This window comes from Aptenodytes patagonicus, chromosome 2, assembly GCF_965638725.1.
Source record: "Aptenodytes patagonicus chromosome 2, bAptPat1.pri.cur, whole genome shotgun sequence".
NCBI lineage: Eukaryota > Metazoa > Chordata > Aves > Sphenisciformes > Spheniscidae > Aptenodytes > Aptenodytes patagonicus.
The window spans coordinates 161,673,077-161,689,383 of NC_134950.1; the positions used below are offsets into that span (position 1 = coordinate 161,673,077).

General features: G+C 38.6%; 1 protein-coding gene across 2 annotated transcripts in view; it reads left to right on the plus strand.

The window, feature by feature from the left end:
• PTPRN2 (protein tyrosine phosphatase receptor type N2) overlaps positions 1–16,307 on the plus strand; it is a 690,377-nt gene that overhangs the window by 438,970 nt on the left and 235,100 nt on the right. For both annotated transcript variants that reach the window (XM_076331912.1, XM_076331913.1), the window contains exon 12: positions 5,544–5,608. In XM_076331912.1, the coding sequence (XP_076188027.1) occupies positions 5,544–5,608 (65 nt within the window). The remainder of the gene's footprint in view (positions 1–5,543; positions 5,609–16,307) is intronic.

A 16,307-nucleotide genomic window follows, 5' to 3' on the forward strand; every position in this document is an offset into this window, starting at 1 on the left:
TGCAAACGATATTTTAAATTACTCCAGGCAGCAAGGTACTGCATCTGAACAGATTGAAAGCTGAAATGTTGATATCAGAAATTAAATTAATGCATGTGAGATTGAAACAATATCTAATTAAAATCATTTGAAAAATGACTTGAAAATTGAATATGACATAATATTTAGCAGGCTGTTGCTAGTACAGCTATGCGGCATTGACTTTTCTGCAATCATTTTCATTCCAGGCCTGGCTGCCAGTTAACTAGAAGTTACACGTGAAGCAACTATCTCACGTCATCACCCAGTAAAGGCTGGAAGACAAAATACCTTTTGCCCACATCCTGTGTACTTGTCCTTCACTAATTGAATTGTAGAATTTAGTAAAGGGATCCTTCTTCTCCATGTATCTGGCCACTTGAGTTAGTCGTTATTGTTTCAGGCTGGAGCATTTTGAATGCTCATGTTGTGGTTTTGACTTATTTACTTGTAGCCTGATGCTGCTCCTGCCCAGGGAGAGGAGTTACAGATTCACAGGCTGTAGCTCCTGGCAGGAGTGCCCAGGGCTGGGGGGAGCCTAGCACTGGGTCTCCACACACCACCCTGTAGACATACGCCAAAGTCAGGGAGAGTTTATCTTGTATTCCAGAAAGTCTATTCTTCTGAACATGGTGGTACCTAAGTATCTAATTCAAAGTTCATTAAAGTACTTTTAATGGAAGTAAATATACTTCCAACTAAGGAAAGTGAATGAGGTGGGAAAACCTACGTAACATCAGATTGTTCTGTAGGGAAAAGTCTAGAGAGTGCTGAACTGACAGCGTGGTTTTCCTCTGTCCCATTCTCATTTAATGGTGTGAATGCCTCAGCAGTTTCAGGACATGCATCGACTGTGCAAAGGCAGGTTTACTCTGGGACAGCAGGGAGAGACCCCAAATATTATGGGAATCCATTTCCATTGAATTGCAAGGGACCAAGGTTTTAGTATCTGCTACGTATATGCATGTCACAGTACCTGCGTCTGCCAAACATAAAGGCAGCCTTTCAGGTCCACCCTATGACATAGCTTTCCATATAATCTGGGAGTTCTTTGTAGGGGAGGAGAAGACAAAGACTAACTTGATGTAAATAAATACAACAGCTGCTTGTGTTAGATTTGGGAAAGTTGTTAAAAAGTTAAAAGCTCTAATAAACACTTACCATCTCTCTGGATTTCCCTTCCTCCTTTTCCCTTTCCTTTCCTCAAAGAGGGGAAAATAAATGAAATTCTCCTGAATGTGGCTCTGTGAAAGGAGCTTTGCAACAAGCTGTTGGGAAGACAGTTGTTGTAGAATTCATCTGACAGCCTACAGTAAATCTGAATTAATTGCCCTCCATCATTTCATTGACTGGAGGTCCAGACAATATAGTTAGTGAGTCTAGGGCATGAATTGGCTCATTCTAAAATGACCATGTAATAGAGGTCAGGGGAATCATATGCCTGTAAGTACTTTTTTTTCTATATTTAATTAAATATAGCACACCCTTAAAGTCAGATTCACAGCAGAAAAATAAGATTTCCTTGTAAGTGACACCATCTTCTCACAACTACTTTTCATATTTAAGGATGGTTTCTTCTCTGGAGCAGGTAAATCCTGCAGCAGTGCAGGAGATGGACCCAGGAAGCCGCCTACAGAAACCGTTCCCTCATCCCGCTTGTGCCAGTGTGCGCTCCCACAAGTAAGCCAGAGGGTGCGGTTGTGCTTGGCAACCTGCTTTATAGCAAAGCTTCGTAAACCACTCATTTTTCAAGGCTTCCTTCTTCCAGAGGTGCTATAATGAGACTGGAGGTCTGCTCGAAGCCCGGTATAACTTGCTTCTCCTAATAACTGATGGACTCTAAGGTTAAACCTGCCAACTATGAAACTAGATGCTCGAATTCCTGACTATGCCATTGACAGATAACTTTGCTAAAGGAAATAAATGTTAGCCCTCAGAAAACACATCAGACCTCCCTCAGGTTAGTGAAGACTATGAACAGTGACAATCCTTACACTTAAACACTCAGTAACACCCTCATCGTGCTCTCTAATAGAGCAAAGCCATTAAGTTGTCCCCATTGTAATTTAGATCACAGAAGCGACTTCCACAGATTCTTTCAGGTTAAAATAACTGGTATATAGAGAGTAGGCAAAATTATTCCACTGTAGCTACGTGCTTAATTATATGGAATACTGCATAAATTGTCAAGTGCAAAGAATTATTCTGATAAATTAAAATACTAATTAAATAGGCTATTGCAGAATTTTGAGAACATTATAGGGCTCCGCTTCTTCAGGTAATTTGCATATCCTTCATCTAGTGAATTTAATTTAAAGGCCTCCTTTTTTGTGTGTTTGGAAGCCCTTTTTGTTTCAGTGGAAGATTAAAAAATGGATTTATATATTGCTAACTGGGTTGGGATTTTTTTTTTTTTTTTTTTAATAGCTGTTTTTATTATGCCTCTTTGCTGATGAGTTTGTCAACTCTCCATTAGTATTTCAGGACTTTAAACTGTGGCCATAAAAAATCAACTTTGGTGGGATGTGCAATATACCATGTTAGCCAGAATTATCATTTCCAGTTCATAAAATTTGCAACAGAAACATCATCTGCTGTATGTTTGTATTAGCATAAAAGTGTACTAGCAGGTAGTACACTAAAATACTTTAAAAAGTATTTTCAAAATATTAGTCGCTTGTTCTTAAGATCTGAATTTATTTTCCCACCACTTCTTCCTCATCTATTTATAGGCTATTGACTATGTTTTTTTGTCTTAAATTCTCAATTATAGTTATAGATAGAAAAAATTAGGTAGTTATATTCACTCTTCAGCAGCTTGAAGCAGCTGCTTGATATGTAGTTGATGCTTCAGCTACAGCACCACTGTTTTTGACAGCATTTCTTGGCCTCCCTGAACTGCTTGTGGAGTTCAAGGTTAGCTAAAATATGCTCCTGTACATGCCTGGAGTGAACACGCCGGAGACTGTCTGCTGTGTCTCTCTCCGCAATCTGGCAGTGCCTGAGCTTGACCATTTTCAGGTTATGATTTAATCAATAACACGTCATGCCTTTGTGCCTCCTAATTTTGGCAGCGTTTATGTTAGCATGGCTGTTAGAGCTGTCCTTTGTGTTTTAGCCAATATCAAGGGGGGAAGGGGGTGTTAAGTAAACTTTTTTTTGTTTTTAATATCAAAGCTTCAATAATTAAAGTCTGCAGGAAACCTATAGAAAGGAGGTCAAATATGTAATAGTAATTATAAAATTCAGTGTTTCAGCAGAGCCAACATTTTCTATTAACTGTTCATGTGGTAGAAAATTACACGCTGGGATTTAAGCCTTGTTGTTTACTTATACCCTTTTATTTTGCAGCCACTCTGCTGTGCAGTTTTCTTTACCCTAAGCTACCAAAGGATCATTTGTTGGACCATTCAGTTTCTTTGAAGGAGGCTGTGGAGCTCTCTGGTTTTATAAATCTTCTAAATTTTTGCATTTTGTAGAAATTTGCCTTTAATGTGTATGCTGGGTGTGAGGTGGTCAGTGTGGTAGCGTGGCACACCTTTGCAACGAAATGGCACATCCAAAAGGGAGAATGGTGTTACATGACATGGCAGGTCATCAGCCATCAGTGAAGCAACATACTCCAGAGTCCATCTCAAGGCTAAAAATCAAGCTTGTGGGCAAAGATTTACTTGTTTTTTGGAAATTCATACTGCACAACATATATAACACAGTGAAAATGTAGCCTCAAATCGCACGGCCCGGGTGACGTTCCTTCTCATGTGGTCCCTGTGACTCTGGGTGGAATAAATATGTTTGCGAATGTGTAAAGCATGGCATCAGTATTAAGTACCTGAGTATTGTATGTGGTTTTTAGGCTGTCATCCAGCAAAACATGCGTTTAAGCTTTCTTAGCTTGGGACTCCGTGTTCCTATCTGCTTAATCAGTAGCATGTTAAAAAGAAGCAAAAATAAAGCTGTGTGGGTCTAAAGGGTGGGCAGAGCTTTCCTCTCCATTTAAATCACGGGCAATATTCATGCCTTGCTGAAGGTAGTCAGAAAAGTTTCTCCATATTAGAATTGCTTGACTCTTTGCACATACAAACTCTTACCAAAATCTTTCCACGTTTTGGATATATGAGGTGAGGTTGAGCCGTAACAGTACGACTTGCCTCTGAAATAAATGTGAGTCATTTGGACAAACTAAATAAAGTATCCATTCAGAATAATATTGTTTCTGAGAATTGTCTGCTGCAGTCTGAATTGTTCTGAATATGTTTCAAACGGCAACAATTAAAGAGTATTTTTCACAAATGAAAGAAAAACATATTAATTCCTTTCAGTATTTTTATGTAAATTTACAGTTTAAAATATGTTCTAGCACACTTCTTGTCCTTTCTGGTAGGAATGTTTCCTTTAGGCAGCTTAAATTGAGAAGCTGAGTCTATCCAAATTGTGTCCGTAATCAAAGGAAATAGATGGGTGCCTGCAGATGTGTGTAAGATATGTGGGATGACTCATCGTATTAAATGTCCATCCCTTTCCATTGACTGCAGAGAGAACCTAGGTGACTCACTTGGATTACATAGTCAATGACTAGACGGCTAAAGGGAGGAGAGTTGAACAAGGCTGCAAGGCTTCATTTCTACTCATAAATAAATCAAGCCAGGTGCCTGGGTTTTGGCCATGAGTCCAACTGACACAGTTTGCATCTAGAAGGTTAAAGTCTTCCCATCCAAAACTGGATGACCTTACCCATACCCCCAGCTGGGAATAATCTCATCCTTGTGCTGTCCCCAGAACTGTGACTGGACATTGTTTTGTGAGAATACTAGTAAGCAGAGACCAAAATCATGTGAAGACTATAGTAATGATTTAAAAGTATGGGCAATGGTAAGACAGTGCTCAAGTTCATGCCGTGGACATGTTTCGGTTACAAGTACAGATGTAGTCTTAGTGATTACTACCTCTATTTTGCATTTAGCTGTTTTATGCTTTATTTTATTTTATTTACTTTATATACTTCTACTGACATAGAAGCTGATAAATAGGGAATATCTAAATTTTTAAAAGGAAAATATTGTGCACTGCATCCTGATGTTGTGAGATAAACTATTTATCTTACCTGCTAGGTAACAGTCTGTCATTGGTTGCAAAATGTCCTACACAGTGACAGTGCTGTTGTAATGGTAAGGTGCTGCCCTGCTCTTCACTGCAAGGAAGACAGTGGGAAGTTTCCACTGAAGAGAACTTGCCAGACATATTGTGTATATGTGTTAAATGTGTGTAATACTGCGTATACAAGGGAACTAGAATTAGTTTGGCTTTCTTTTTCACATAATAATGAACAATTAATGGCATGCCTATGCGTTCAAAAAACTGACTAACAGAGTTGCTATCAGGGAAAGATATTCCACAGATGGCATAGGTAGGAACTGTCATGAATTTATTGATGGAGGAAAGAAGGTTGGTTATACTGTAAATGCTGCAAAATTGTGCATATTCCAGCTTTCCCGTAACTCTTTCAATCTCAATCTTCCTTACAGCCATAAACAAAGAGGAGCTTGAAAAAACAACTGGACTGAAAATTCTGCAGACTGGCGTGGGGGAGGTAAGTGGCTTAGGGGCATTTTACACTCCCAAAAACATTTTAATTGTTGTTTTTTTAAGAAATCCTGGAGCTCATGAACGTTTGTGAGCTACCAGTCTGATAGTGCTAAGGGCCTTTTTATGATACAGTTGCATCTGTCAAAATACAATCTGCTGCACAAATAGCACTATATCCCACAGAGAAAAAAATACCATCCTTATAAGAAAAGTGCAGCCGGCTTTAAGAAATGCAGTTTTTTGCTTTGTTGTATCACAGGAACAAAATCCCCAAAGATGAGCACAGCAACTGAAGTTGTCATATTATTCCCCTTGGTTTTGATGGAGTGCTATCTCATCTAGATCAATGAAAGTTTAAATTTGGGGTAAAGAGTCTTCAGATGTTAGAGAGAATCTGACAGTGAATGACTTGCTTATTTTGGATGTAACTTGAAACATGAATAAAACGTGTCTGTTATTATGGTGATATCACTAAGTAAAAATTCCACCAAGCAGTTGATCATTTATTAATAAAGATGATGCTATCCGCTAAGAACCTTGCATGAACTACAGTTGATTGCTAATTCTAGTGCTAATTTTGTGTACACAGTTATCTTTTTTTTTCCCTTTTCATTTAAGTAATTTTGCTAGTGGTGAATGCTCACAGGGCTAGACAAATGCCTTTTTCTTGTGATTACATTATTCTCAGTATTAAGAATAATGAATTACTAACTTGTAATATACTCAAGGAATTTACTTTTTTTTCTTTTTTTACTGATTTTCATTTTTTATATTTCTAATTTTTATCAGTTCAATGCTTAAGAACTTAACTTGCCAGGATTTCCGAGGTTCTTTGGTAACCTTATTCACATTATTAAAAGACTTGGTCCTGAAGAGGTACCAACACTGAGACCTGCTGAGATGCTCAGGGTCAAAGCTGTAAGAATTAGAACTTGGAAACAAACATAGGTGAAATCATCAGAAAATGAAAGCCAGCATCTCTCCTTAACTGGACCTGATTTAACTAGTTGAGGTTCTCAAGGGTGCATAACCTCAAGAGCTGGGAAGTGTATCCTGGAGCGTGGATGTGCACCTCAGGCTGTGTCCTGGCTTCAAGCCAGAGTGAAGCTTGCGTTTGGGCTATGCACAAGCCCTGGTATCTGCTAAATAACAGGACAACCAGGACTGTGGCACAGACTACGGAAGCCACATTCAGTAAAATTTTACCCAACAGTACTCCTCATGCTGATGAAATACGTCCATGTACTTTGTCCGATTCCAGTCATTGAATAGATTCCAGTTGACTTCAAAGTCAGCTGGAAAATGAAAGCCCACTTTACTTCATATGCCTACTGTTAAATGAATTGTTATCTTACATGTGGTCAATGGAGAAAGAAAGCACTTTTGGATATTTGAAATGCAAGAAGTTGTCACCTGTTAAATGCATCATTAATCCACATTGTAGTAATAAGGTTGTTGCAACCATGGTAGTCTAAGGATGTACTGGAGATACAGCCTCGAGGACTTCCTAGCTTTTTTTAAGACCAGCTAATAGAACTGGAAAAAATAGACAAGTTCTTAGGCTAGAGATCTCCCCAGTCTGGTTCTTGTGCTTGGTTTAGTAAAAGTCACTGCAGAACTCATCTCCCATATATTTAGGCTATCATAGCTTTTAAAAATTCTGGTGATACTACTTGGATTAATAAAGACTTTGACAGAAGGTTGTACTTTACACTTTGCCAAATATGTATTTTTAGAAGGCAAAAAGTGAAAATGAATTAACCAAAGGGAAGCAGACATTTCAGCCTAAATATATTCCAGGCTACATCTGAGATGTGGTGATCAACAACAAAAGAACCAAGTGGTTTGGAACATTAAGGTGATAGAAGAACATTTATTCAGCTGCTTATATATTTTGTTGGATGTGAATTCTCCCAGCTGTGTACATTCCCCTTTTTAAGTCTTATCAGATATGATTGTGTACATAATGAATACATTTGTGCAGTCTCACCTACATGAAAAATAATGGAGTGCTGTAACCAAGTTGTTTCTTTGTTGATAGGGTATCATCAGATTCAGGCTATTTCAGGTTAAATCTAACTATGTTAATCCAGTTTTGCAGTTTGTTTTTGATTCACCCTGGTGTTTAACAGTGTTAAATAATAGAAAGTACATATTTTAACATAATGAAGGAGCCTTTTGTTGAATAAGGATTTCTTTTTCTTCACACTGTAGGAATGGAGTTATATGTAATGGCGACTGTAAATCAAAGTCAAGATGCTCAAATCAAAAGTACTTAGAAAACACTCTTTAGTTTCAGAATGAGAAATGGCCTTTTTGTTTGGACAGTAGGTCAGATTCATGACAAAGTTAATGGATATATAATCTTCACTTGCAGGACTGTAAAATAAAAAGGATTGATTTTGCATGGCAAGTTTCATATCTGAAATAGCTCAAGAGAAATATAGCTGAGATACTAGTGACAAATGGAGCAGCTGTATAAACAAATGCAGGAGCTGTTCTAAGCTCAGCAATAATTCATGTGTTGCTCTGGACAGTGGAATCTGTTTTAGGTGTTGATCTATGATAGCAGGATTTGTGCCTCAGGAAGAAATGTGGAGACACCAATGACTACCCAGGCCTTGGGTGCAGTAGAAGGAAACCATCTCTTTCTCTGTGGAGAAGAGAAATGCTTCTCAGAGCTCCTCAATCTCTCTCTCTCTCTCTCTCTCTCTCTCTCTCAGCATTTCAAAAGCAACAACAGATTATAAAATTCACACCAAGCTTACTGAGCCGTTCAGTCAAGTCCTGGGAGGGCTGATGAATTCCTTTTATGCCACTGCATAAACATGTGCTATGTAGTCATTAACAACACGGGTCTGGAGTTTACCACAGCTACAATACAGTTCATCATCTTTATGTCATGTAAAAGATTTCCACAGCTTCAGTGAGTTTTTTGGATACAGCCGAGGTTAGCTGCATTGTGTCAGCTTAGGGCAGGCTCTGCTTTAGCAGGATTAAAAATGAGTTCCTTAGCTGCAATGTCAAAAGCTGCTCATGTGTCAGGACGTGGACTTAAAAGTTCTATACATTTCATGGGAAGGTTTGGATGATATAGTGGAAAGCATTGTCTGGACTGGGGGTAAGCAGAGCTTCTTTCAGGTCATTGTGGAACAACAGACCCTTACTGATACTTCCACAGCACATCCCCTTCAGCATCTAACATTTGCCAGCAGAATATTCAATGGCCCAGGTATCTAGGATAGATGGAGTTGGATTGGAGTTTGATGTGCTGTGTACCACTCTTAAAGTGCTAATTATTTTGGCACCTATCTTGTTTGTAAGAAGGCTGTTATACTAGAAAATGAGGAATAACTCTGCTACAGAGAGAACCAATGGCTGTACTGAAATCCTGAGGATGTGTGCATTGCTGTAGTACTGACTACCTCTGGAATTATATTTCCTAAGATGTTTATTTTCTATTTGGAGTTTTACAGCACCTATAACAGCTCTAAAACTCCTATACGGTAGCCCTCCAAGATTTGTTTGAGTCATTGTCATGCATGATGTTTGTGCTGCACAAATTCATCATGAGCTTTTCACACCTTCTTGGTTATTCAGATACGATGAAACTGCTGTTGTCTTTGAGGTTTTTTCTTTTGATCTCCCACACATGAAGTAAATCTCTGAAGTCCTAAGGTTGTCTTCAGAAGTTCAAGAACCTCCTATAGTTGAGTGCATGTGAGGGTATGAATGTAAGTGTTGTGTTATCTACGTGTATATTTGCGTAATACCATAAAAGGCATGGTACTGGTAAAAAGCCTGAAGAGCTAAACAGCATTTAAGTAGGACCCGTAACTCCATTCTCCTAGCTCCCAACTTGATGTGGACCATTGGGTTTTGCAGAAATAGGAGTTGAACTTATTGCTCTGCATAACTGAGCACCCCTAGAAGATCTCAGGGGCAGCTTTCGGTCTCAGATGAAGGGAAAGCCTCCTTACCGGCAGCATGGCCCCACCTAACTCCTGCTGAGTTGAGGATTCAGCAGGGTCGGGACCCCCAGTCCCATGCAAATGTTAGTCCAACTGGACTTGTGCCCAGGAGCTGGTCTCCAGCCCAAGGGAGATCAGCAGGCACCACGAACCACAGCCCCGCACAGAGGTCACTGGGTAACCTGGAATTCCTTCCACATCCTTTAGGAACTTAAGTACGTTTTTCTCTTCACGTAAGCCCTTTTGAATTATTATAAAAGTGCAGTGTTTTTCGGTTCAATTCCACGCTGAGCTAGGCTGTGACTGGAGTTTGTCTGGTTCAAGTCCAGATCCAGTTTACGAAAATTTCAAATAATGGTTCAAATGCAGTTACTATGGCATGGAAAAATAACTTTATCCAGCTTTTGGCTGAAATTTGTTTTCAACAACAATTTCAGTAAAATAGGTCAGGTTCTCCAGTGGCTCAAGGAAGTGTAATAATTCAAATCAGGTTTTGGAGGCTAAGAGTCCGTGATTTGAATAATAAATGGTCTGAATCAAATCCTGAAACAAACCAAGGAAATGGCACTGTTTCTGTGGGTGAAACAGCACCCACCCTGGAATACGTTATTTTAAATTAACTCCCCCAATTTCCCAGTAGGCCTGCACAAAATACACTCGTCACTGGAATTGTGTAACTTTATTTGTAGGATTTGAATCATGGTTCTCATATGGCAGACATAAGAATTAGAATAGTTTTCTAAACCAAATGGAAATAACCCAAAATATATGCGAAATGAACACTTTGTTGTACCTCTAGATGTTCTAAAATAGAGCAGTGATATTTTGACATGTTTCAGGATATTCTCATTTAGAGATATTTTGATAGGTGTAGAACTATGTTGATGTTGCATGAAGTGATGTTACTACAATAAAGAAAAGAAATCTGCATTTAAAAATCCTAGTGAAGCTAGAAGACACGATAAGACACACGTTCCAGTGATATGCAAGCCCCTCTGAGGCAGGAGTCAAATTTCTAACTTATTATCTTCCTTAATTTTGCCAAATCTTGTCATTAATGTCTGTGTATCCAGATTTGACCCAGAATGATATTGGAAATCCATAAAAAATTGGAGTGAGTGTAGAACTTGACAAATCATTTGCAATTGCTGAAGAATAAGGCATCACCTTTTTTCTGATCTCTGACTACTAGGTAGAATGCTAAGGGTTGGCTTTGGCTTTTGGCTTGTAAAGACCACATTAACCTGGGATCTACTCCAGCTGCCTTTCTTACAGTGACATCTTGGCAATCAGCAAATGCTCCTGATCTGGAGCAGATATTGCACCCAGAGGTACACTGGGAGAGAAAAGGGCGCTGTACCCAAGATCACTTAGCTAAGGTAGCTCTGATACTGACCACGGTGTAGGAACAGCAGCTGTGCATGCATAAATATTCAAGTTTTAGCCCAAGTCACAGGTAAGTTTTTCAACTTCCATTGAAACCCACCCTTCTCTTACTAGAACTAATTAGGCTGAAGCTGAGCACAGGTGCATACGAGGGAACACACCTCTGCATCACGGCATAAGCATTCCTAGACCAGGGGACACCAGGGAGGGCTTTTTCTGTGACCCTGCTTTCAGCATTTTTTCCTACAAAACCCATGGCTTAGAGATCAACAAATTCATTTTTTCCTGTTACTTGAGATCTGCTATTGGAGATCCTGCAGATAGCTCTCACTGTTGGCTTTTGCTGATCACTGTGGCTGTGTTGATTAGCAGCTGAACAGAGATTTCCAGGAGGACAGTGTTTTGGAGCAACATACATTGCTATGGGCAAGGCATGTGTCAGGTCACAGATGGGCTCTTCGCTTTGAGGCATGTAACTTTAAGGCTATATACACAAATAAGAAAAGTAATAATTAAATGAAAACTTTAAGGACTACAATCTTAGAATTGTTCTTGGTGAAGGCACAATGAGGAAGATTTACTTTATCCCACACACACAAATTATAGATTCTAAAGCTGTGTAACCCTTAAAAATTCATAGATTATATTTTACATAGAATGCTACCAGTAATATACTACTTTTATGGAGTCTTACTGACAGTGAATAATATCTCACTATTACAGTTTTGTGAGTATACATGTATAGTAAAGTGATGCTAATCAGAAGTTAGTCATCTAGTCGTGTTTAGAAGTAATGCTTCAAGAACTTTAAGGAATAAAGCTAAACAGAACATTAAATTTCTCCAAAGAGAATGATGGAGCTCTATGGCTCATTTATTTAAGATCTTGTATGTTTTTGCAAAATGCGTTTTAGCCAATATTTAGAAATAATGTTAATGCTATTTATTAACTATTCATTATGGTAGATAGCCCACTAGAGGGCTGCTTTTCAAATAAATTGCATCCAGAGTGTTAATAAATGGCAAAATAAAAACAAAAAATATGCAGCATGAATATGTATATTATTTTACCACATTTTGTCATATACCTTCTGTGACTGCATGTTATATACAGAACATACTAAAACAATATAAATCATGGCCCCAACTCTGCAAACATTTAGAATATGCTTAGCTTTAAGCATATAGTTAGACTTTCCTTTTAAGCTACTGATAAGTTTAGAGTTAAAGAGATGCCTGGACGCTACTGAGACTATCTTCTGTCACATATCACACCGTCTCTGGTTGTGGAGGGGCAAAGTTCCAATGTTTATACCCTGTATTTGATTTGAATATTGCATAGCAGAGGTATTTTGACATCTGAATGACAGGTCACAGCTTCAGTTTGGAAATCAGGTGTCAGTAGTAATTTCTTTTCTTGTGCTCTGATTATGACAACGCCCTCCACCTTCTTTACAAATTCGCAAAGAACACAACAAGGAAATGAGGAGATTATAATGTTAAGAAAAATACAACAAACCTGATTTTCAGGGACAACTATCAGTGTATATTGATTTATGTTTTCCTCCTGAAACAGTATAAAAAGCACAAGTATTCAAGTGTCATGTTGGTTCATGAATTCCTTTACAGTAGCACTGTGTGATTTAAAGGAGCAGAAGTGCCAAGTGATGTGGCAGTTGCCATGGCAACTACAGCAATTCAATTTTTATTCAGTATCATGTAAAATGAAACAAGATACGGTTTGCCTTGTGGCTTCAGGAACTTATGCATCCTACCAGCGTTGTTCCTTTTTGTCTTTTTTAACATTGTTCCATTAAAAAAGTAGCATATGTTTGTTTTAAGGATTTGTCTTGGTTTTAGGCCGTGTCATGCCATTGTTTTTAGAGCAGAGCTTCCCTTACAAATGATTATAGATATGTAGAGAAAAGAGATTTAGATACTAGCACCGACTACATAAAGCAAACTGCAGGGTAATTCTGCTTAAAAATCAATGTTATTATCTACCCTATGATTTTGCAGCCTGCATTTGATACATTCATAAAGAAGATACGTAGGATCTTTACATAGGAGAACGTGATTGTTTGTGCTAGATATCTTACTGATTCATAAAATTCAGCATCCTCCATCTACCAGCAGCCAGTTCATTATGACTTAAAGGAAAACAAAATCTTCAGTGGTGTAACGGGTTGGCTGGGGAAGCTGTAGATGAAGATTAAATTCTGTTTAGCTGTCTGAAGTTTGAGTGATAGAGCTGATCAGAAATTTTGAGAAGGGAGATTCTTCCACCTCCAGAGGCAAGAGCTTGATCCTGGCAGGAACACATGGATTTCAAGCAATCTTGAACACATTTAATTATTTGAGGAGAGGAAGAGGTGGCAGATCCTGATCCCTCAGCCCTTTCTCTAGCAGTTTCTGGGCAGCAGATGTTCCCCTCTGGGTCAACATGGAACGCCATTCACCAGGACCTCTGCTCTTGTTCTGTAGGCATAGGAAAGTGTCTTGGGCTAAGACTCAAGCTGTGAGACATCCAACCTTTCCACGTGAATGCCTGACATGAGAGGCCTTATAACTACGTCAGCATTAGTAAAATAAACAAGACCATGGCACAGAGCCTGTCATGGTCCCACATTTGCCTGTACTGTTAAATTGTTGGCATGGTCACTCACACTGCGCCCTGTGCCAACTAGTACTCTTCTAGGCTGTTCTTCTTCTAAGTCTAAGCATGATTCAGGCCAGGGACCATTTGTAGCAGGCAACGTCAGTGTGGTCTGCTTTGGAGCACATGTGTTAAGGCATGTGTTTTCCTTAGAATTAAAGCTTCAGCTGCAGGTAGTGACTCAGCCCTTTTTTTTTTTATATCTAGTTAGAAGAATTCCTGTGCCATTTATTGCAGGATTTTTAGTACTAGGCTGTAGAACTTCAGATCTGATCTGCTTTCTGGGAAGGTTGAAGGTTTGGTAGCACATTTTCATTCATCCTGCCCAGAATGGATTTGCACCTGAACATCATTAAGTTTCCACCCTTAGAGGCAACATTGCTGTAGTGCTGCTGCATGTCCATCACTTCAGCATCCTTCAGAATGCAAGGGTTTATGTACTATACATATAAAATCATATTTGAGTCAGAATATTTTCAACAAGTTTCTAAATTTAAGCGCAAGGATTCCTACTAAATTAATTTTGTTGAAGCTCAGTTTTGTTTCTTTTTTCCATGAATCGGCAAGATTTATAATGATGAGATAGTTTTAAGATTTAGTTAGGCAGATATTTGAGTTGCTTTGACTAAGCATAGTTTTGGTTTTGTATGTGTTTTGACTGGTATCAAAGGGAAATGTTTGTTATTAATAGAATTGTAAATCTACTGAGTTTGTAACTCAAATCTTCTGTAGAAACAGCATCGTAATGGCTCATGAACTACAGAATGTCACAGATAGGTCTCTACTTTCACTTCAGTACATGTAGGTGTCTCTAATTCGCATTGCTGGGCATTAGGCACAAGCATCAAGGAGATAACTGATCCTTTATAGCTATATACTGCAAGTCCAGCAAAATACCCATTTCAGTGAAGAATTATATGTACCTATGTGCTGCACGCCAAGAGCTGGATAGGATGTGAGCACAGCACTTTGGCATGCATGAAAACAGCTCCTGGGTTGGTATGACTGCTTTTAGTGCTATGGATGGATCTATCATAGAGCAATTTTTCAGTGTGAGCCGAGGATACCAAGTGTTTGAATATCAGAACCTGTGACAAGGAAAAGGGACATGATTCTGTGCCACGGAGAAATGACCTACTCCATTAATGCCCGAGGACCACTGCAGCTGGCAACAGTTCACTGTGCACTTTGCTCTCGCAAAGGGATGTCATTTTGCGAACTATTTATCCCTCTGGCTCTTCACCTTTAGCAGGTAGAGTAATGACTTAATTTTACAAACATCAGTGCTGTTTTTATGATACGGATTTCACTTGATTGTTAAACTGTTAATTTACAGATCTTTACTAAGTGAATGCAAACAAATTCTGGTCCTCAAAGCTCTGCTAATGCACAATGTTTGAATTTTAATTTCCAGTCCATCTTAGATTATGGTGATGAAAAACAATATTTAATCCCTCGTTAACACATGAATAAGCGGAAACTGTCATTTCCCACCAAACAATAACGGGATTATCTCAAGAACTGTCAGTTTATGTGAAAACATTATGTTGCCCAAATTTTCATAAAAATTAGCAGTGGGTAATATTCAAGATCAGAGCAATGGAAAGAGGGAAATCTGCATTCATGGTAATAAATATTCATATTTGTCTGCTCAGGAGATGAAAATCTAATCAAGGGGCTATTGATGCGCTGGCTTTTTTTTTTTTTTAAACCAAGATGTTTCATCTAAATTGGGTTTGATATGGAAATTAGTCTCACTCCAAGTCCTCCAGGCCATGAGCATGCTGGGATAACACTGGAGGTGTCCGGTACATCAGATGTTGCTGTTGGCATCTGCTTCTACAGACAACAAACACAATAAAATAAAATAAAAAATTGACAACATCTCAAGGGTCAAGCTCCCAGTGGCTTAGGGTGTTGTATTTTTTTTTCCCCCCTAAACATTTTAATTTTATCCCAGTTAAATCCTCAGTACTGCAGGGTTAAAATTGTCGGCATTTTTTGCTTTTGTTGACAATTACCATACATCAGAAGACACTCTGCATGAAGCTTAATGAAATATGTATGATCTAAAAATGGGAAGAAGATAAGTGCAGTATGTTGCTTTAGGGTTTTGTGTGTGTATCTATGTATCTGTGCGTGCATATGCACAACCTGAAGAGCTAACTTCTATTTTGTGTGCTGTACACTGAATGGAAGAGTCAGGCCGTTACCAGCTGGAGAACAAAAGAGGTTCTTTACAAAAAAAATAGATCACATGAATAAAATGTATCATAGTTTATCCAAAAAGTGAGAGTAGTATGTTTTCTATATCAGTTAATATGTTCAGTTAACACACTTGTCTGTTAAAACACTCTTGATACTGTTCTTGTCTACACTAGTGTGAAAATCTGGTCTTCTAGCATTGTCTCCTAAAAGAAGTGTTTGCCTTGACGTGCTTTTTTTTTGTTTTATTCTTATTGAACTCACTAGTTGTACATAATCTCTTGTCTATCCTTGTACTTCTTGGGGGTTTTATGACTTTTTTTTAATGAAATAAATCATGAAGGTCCTGATCTTACAAATAACCACATATATATATCTAAGCACATCCTTTCGTTGGAGTGTGTTGTGTTTTCTGAGATCTAGCTAGCAGAGTTGTGAGTGCTGCTGCATACTAGACAGTTTCACCTAGCTACTGCTCGCTGTGCA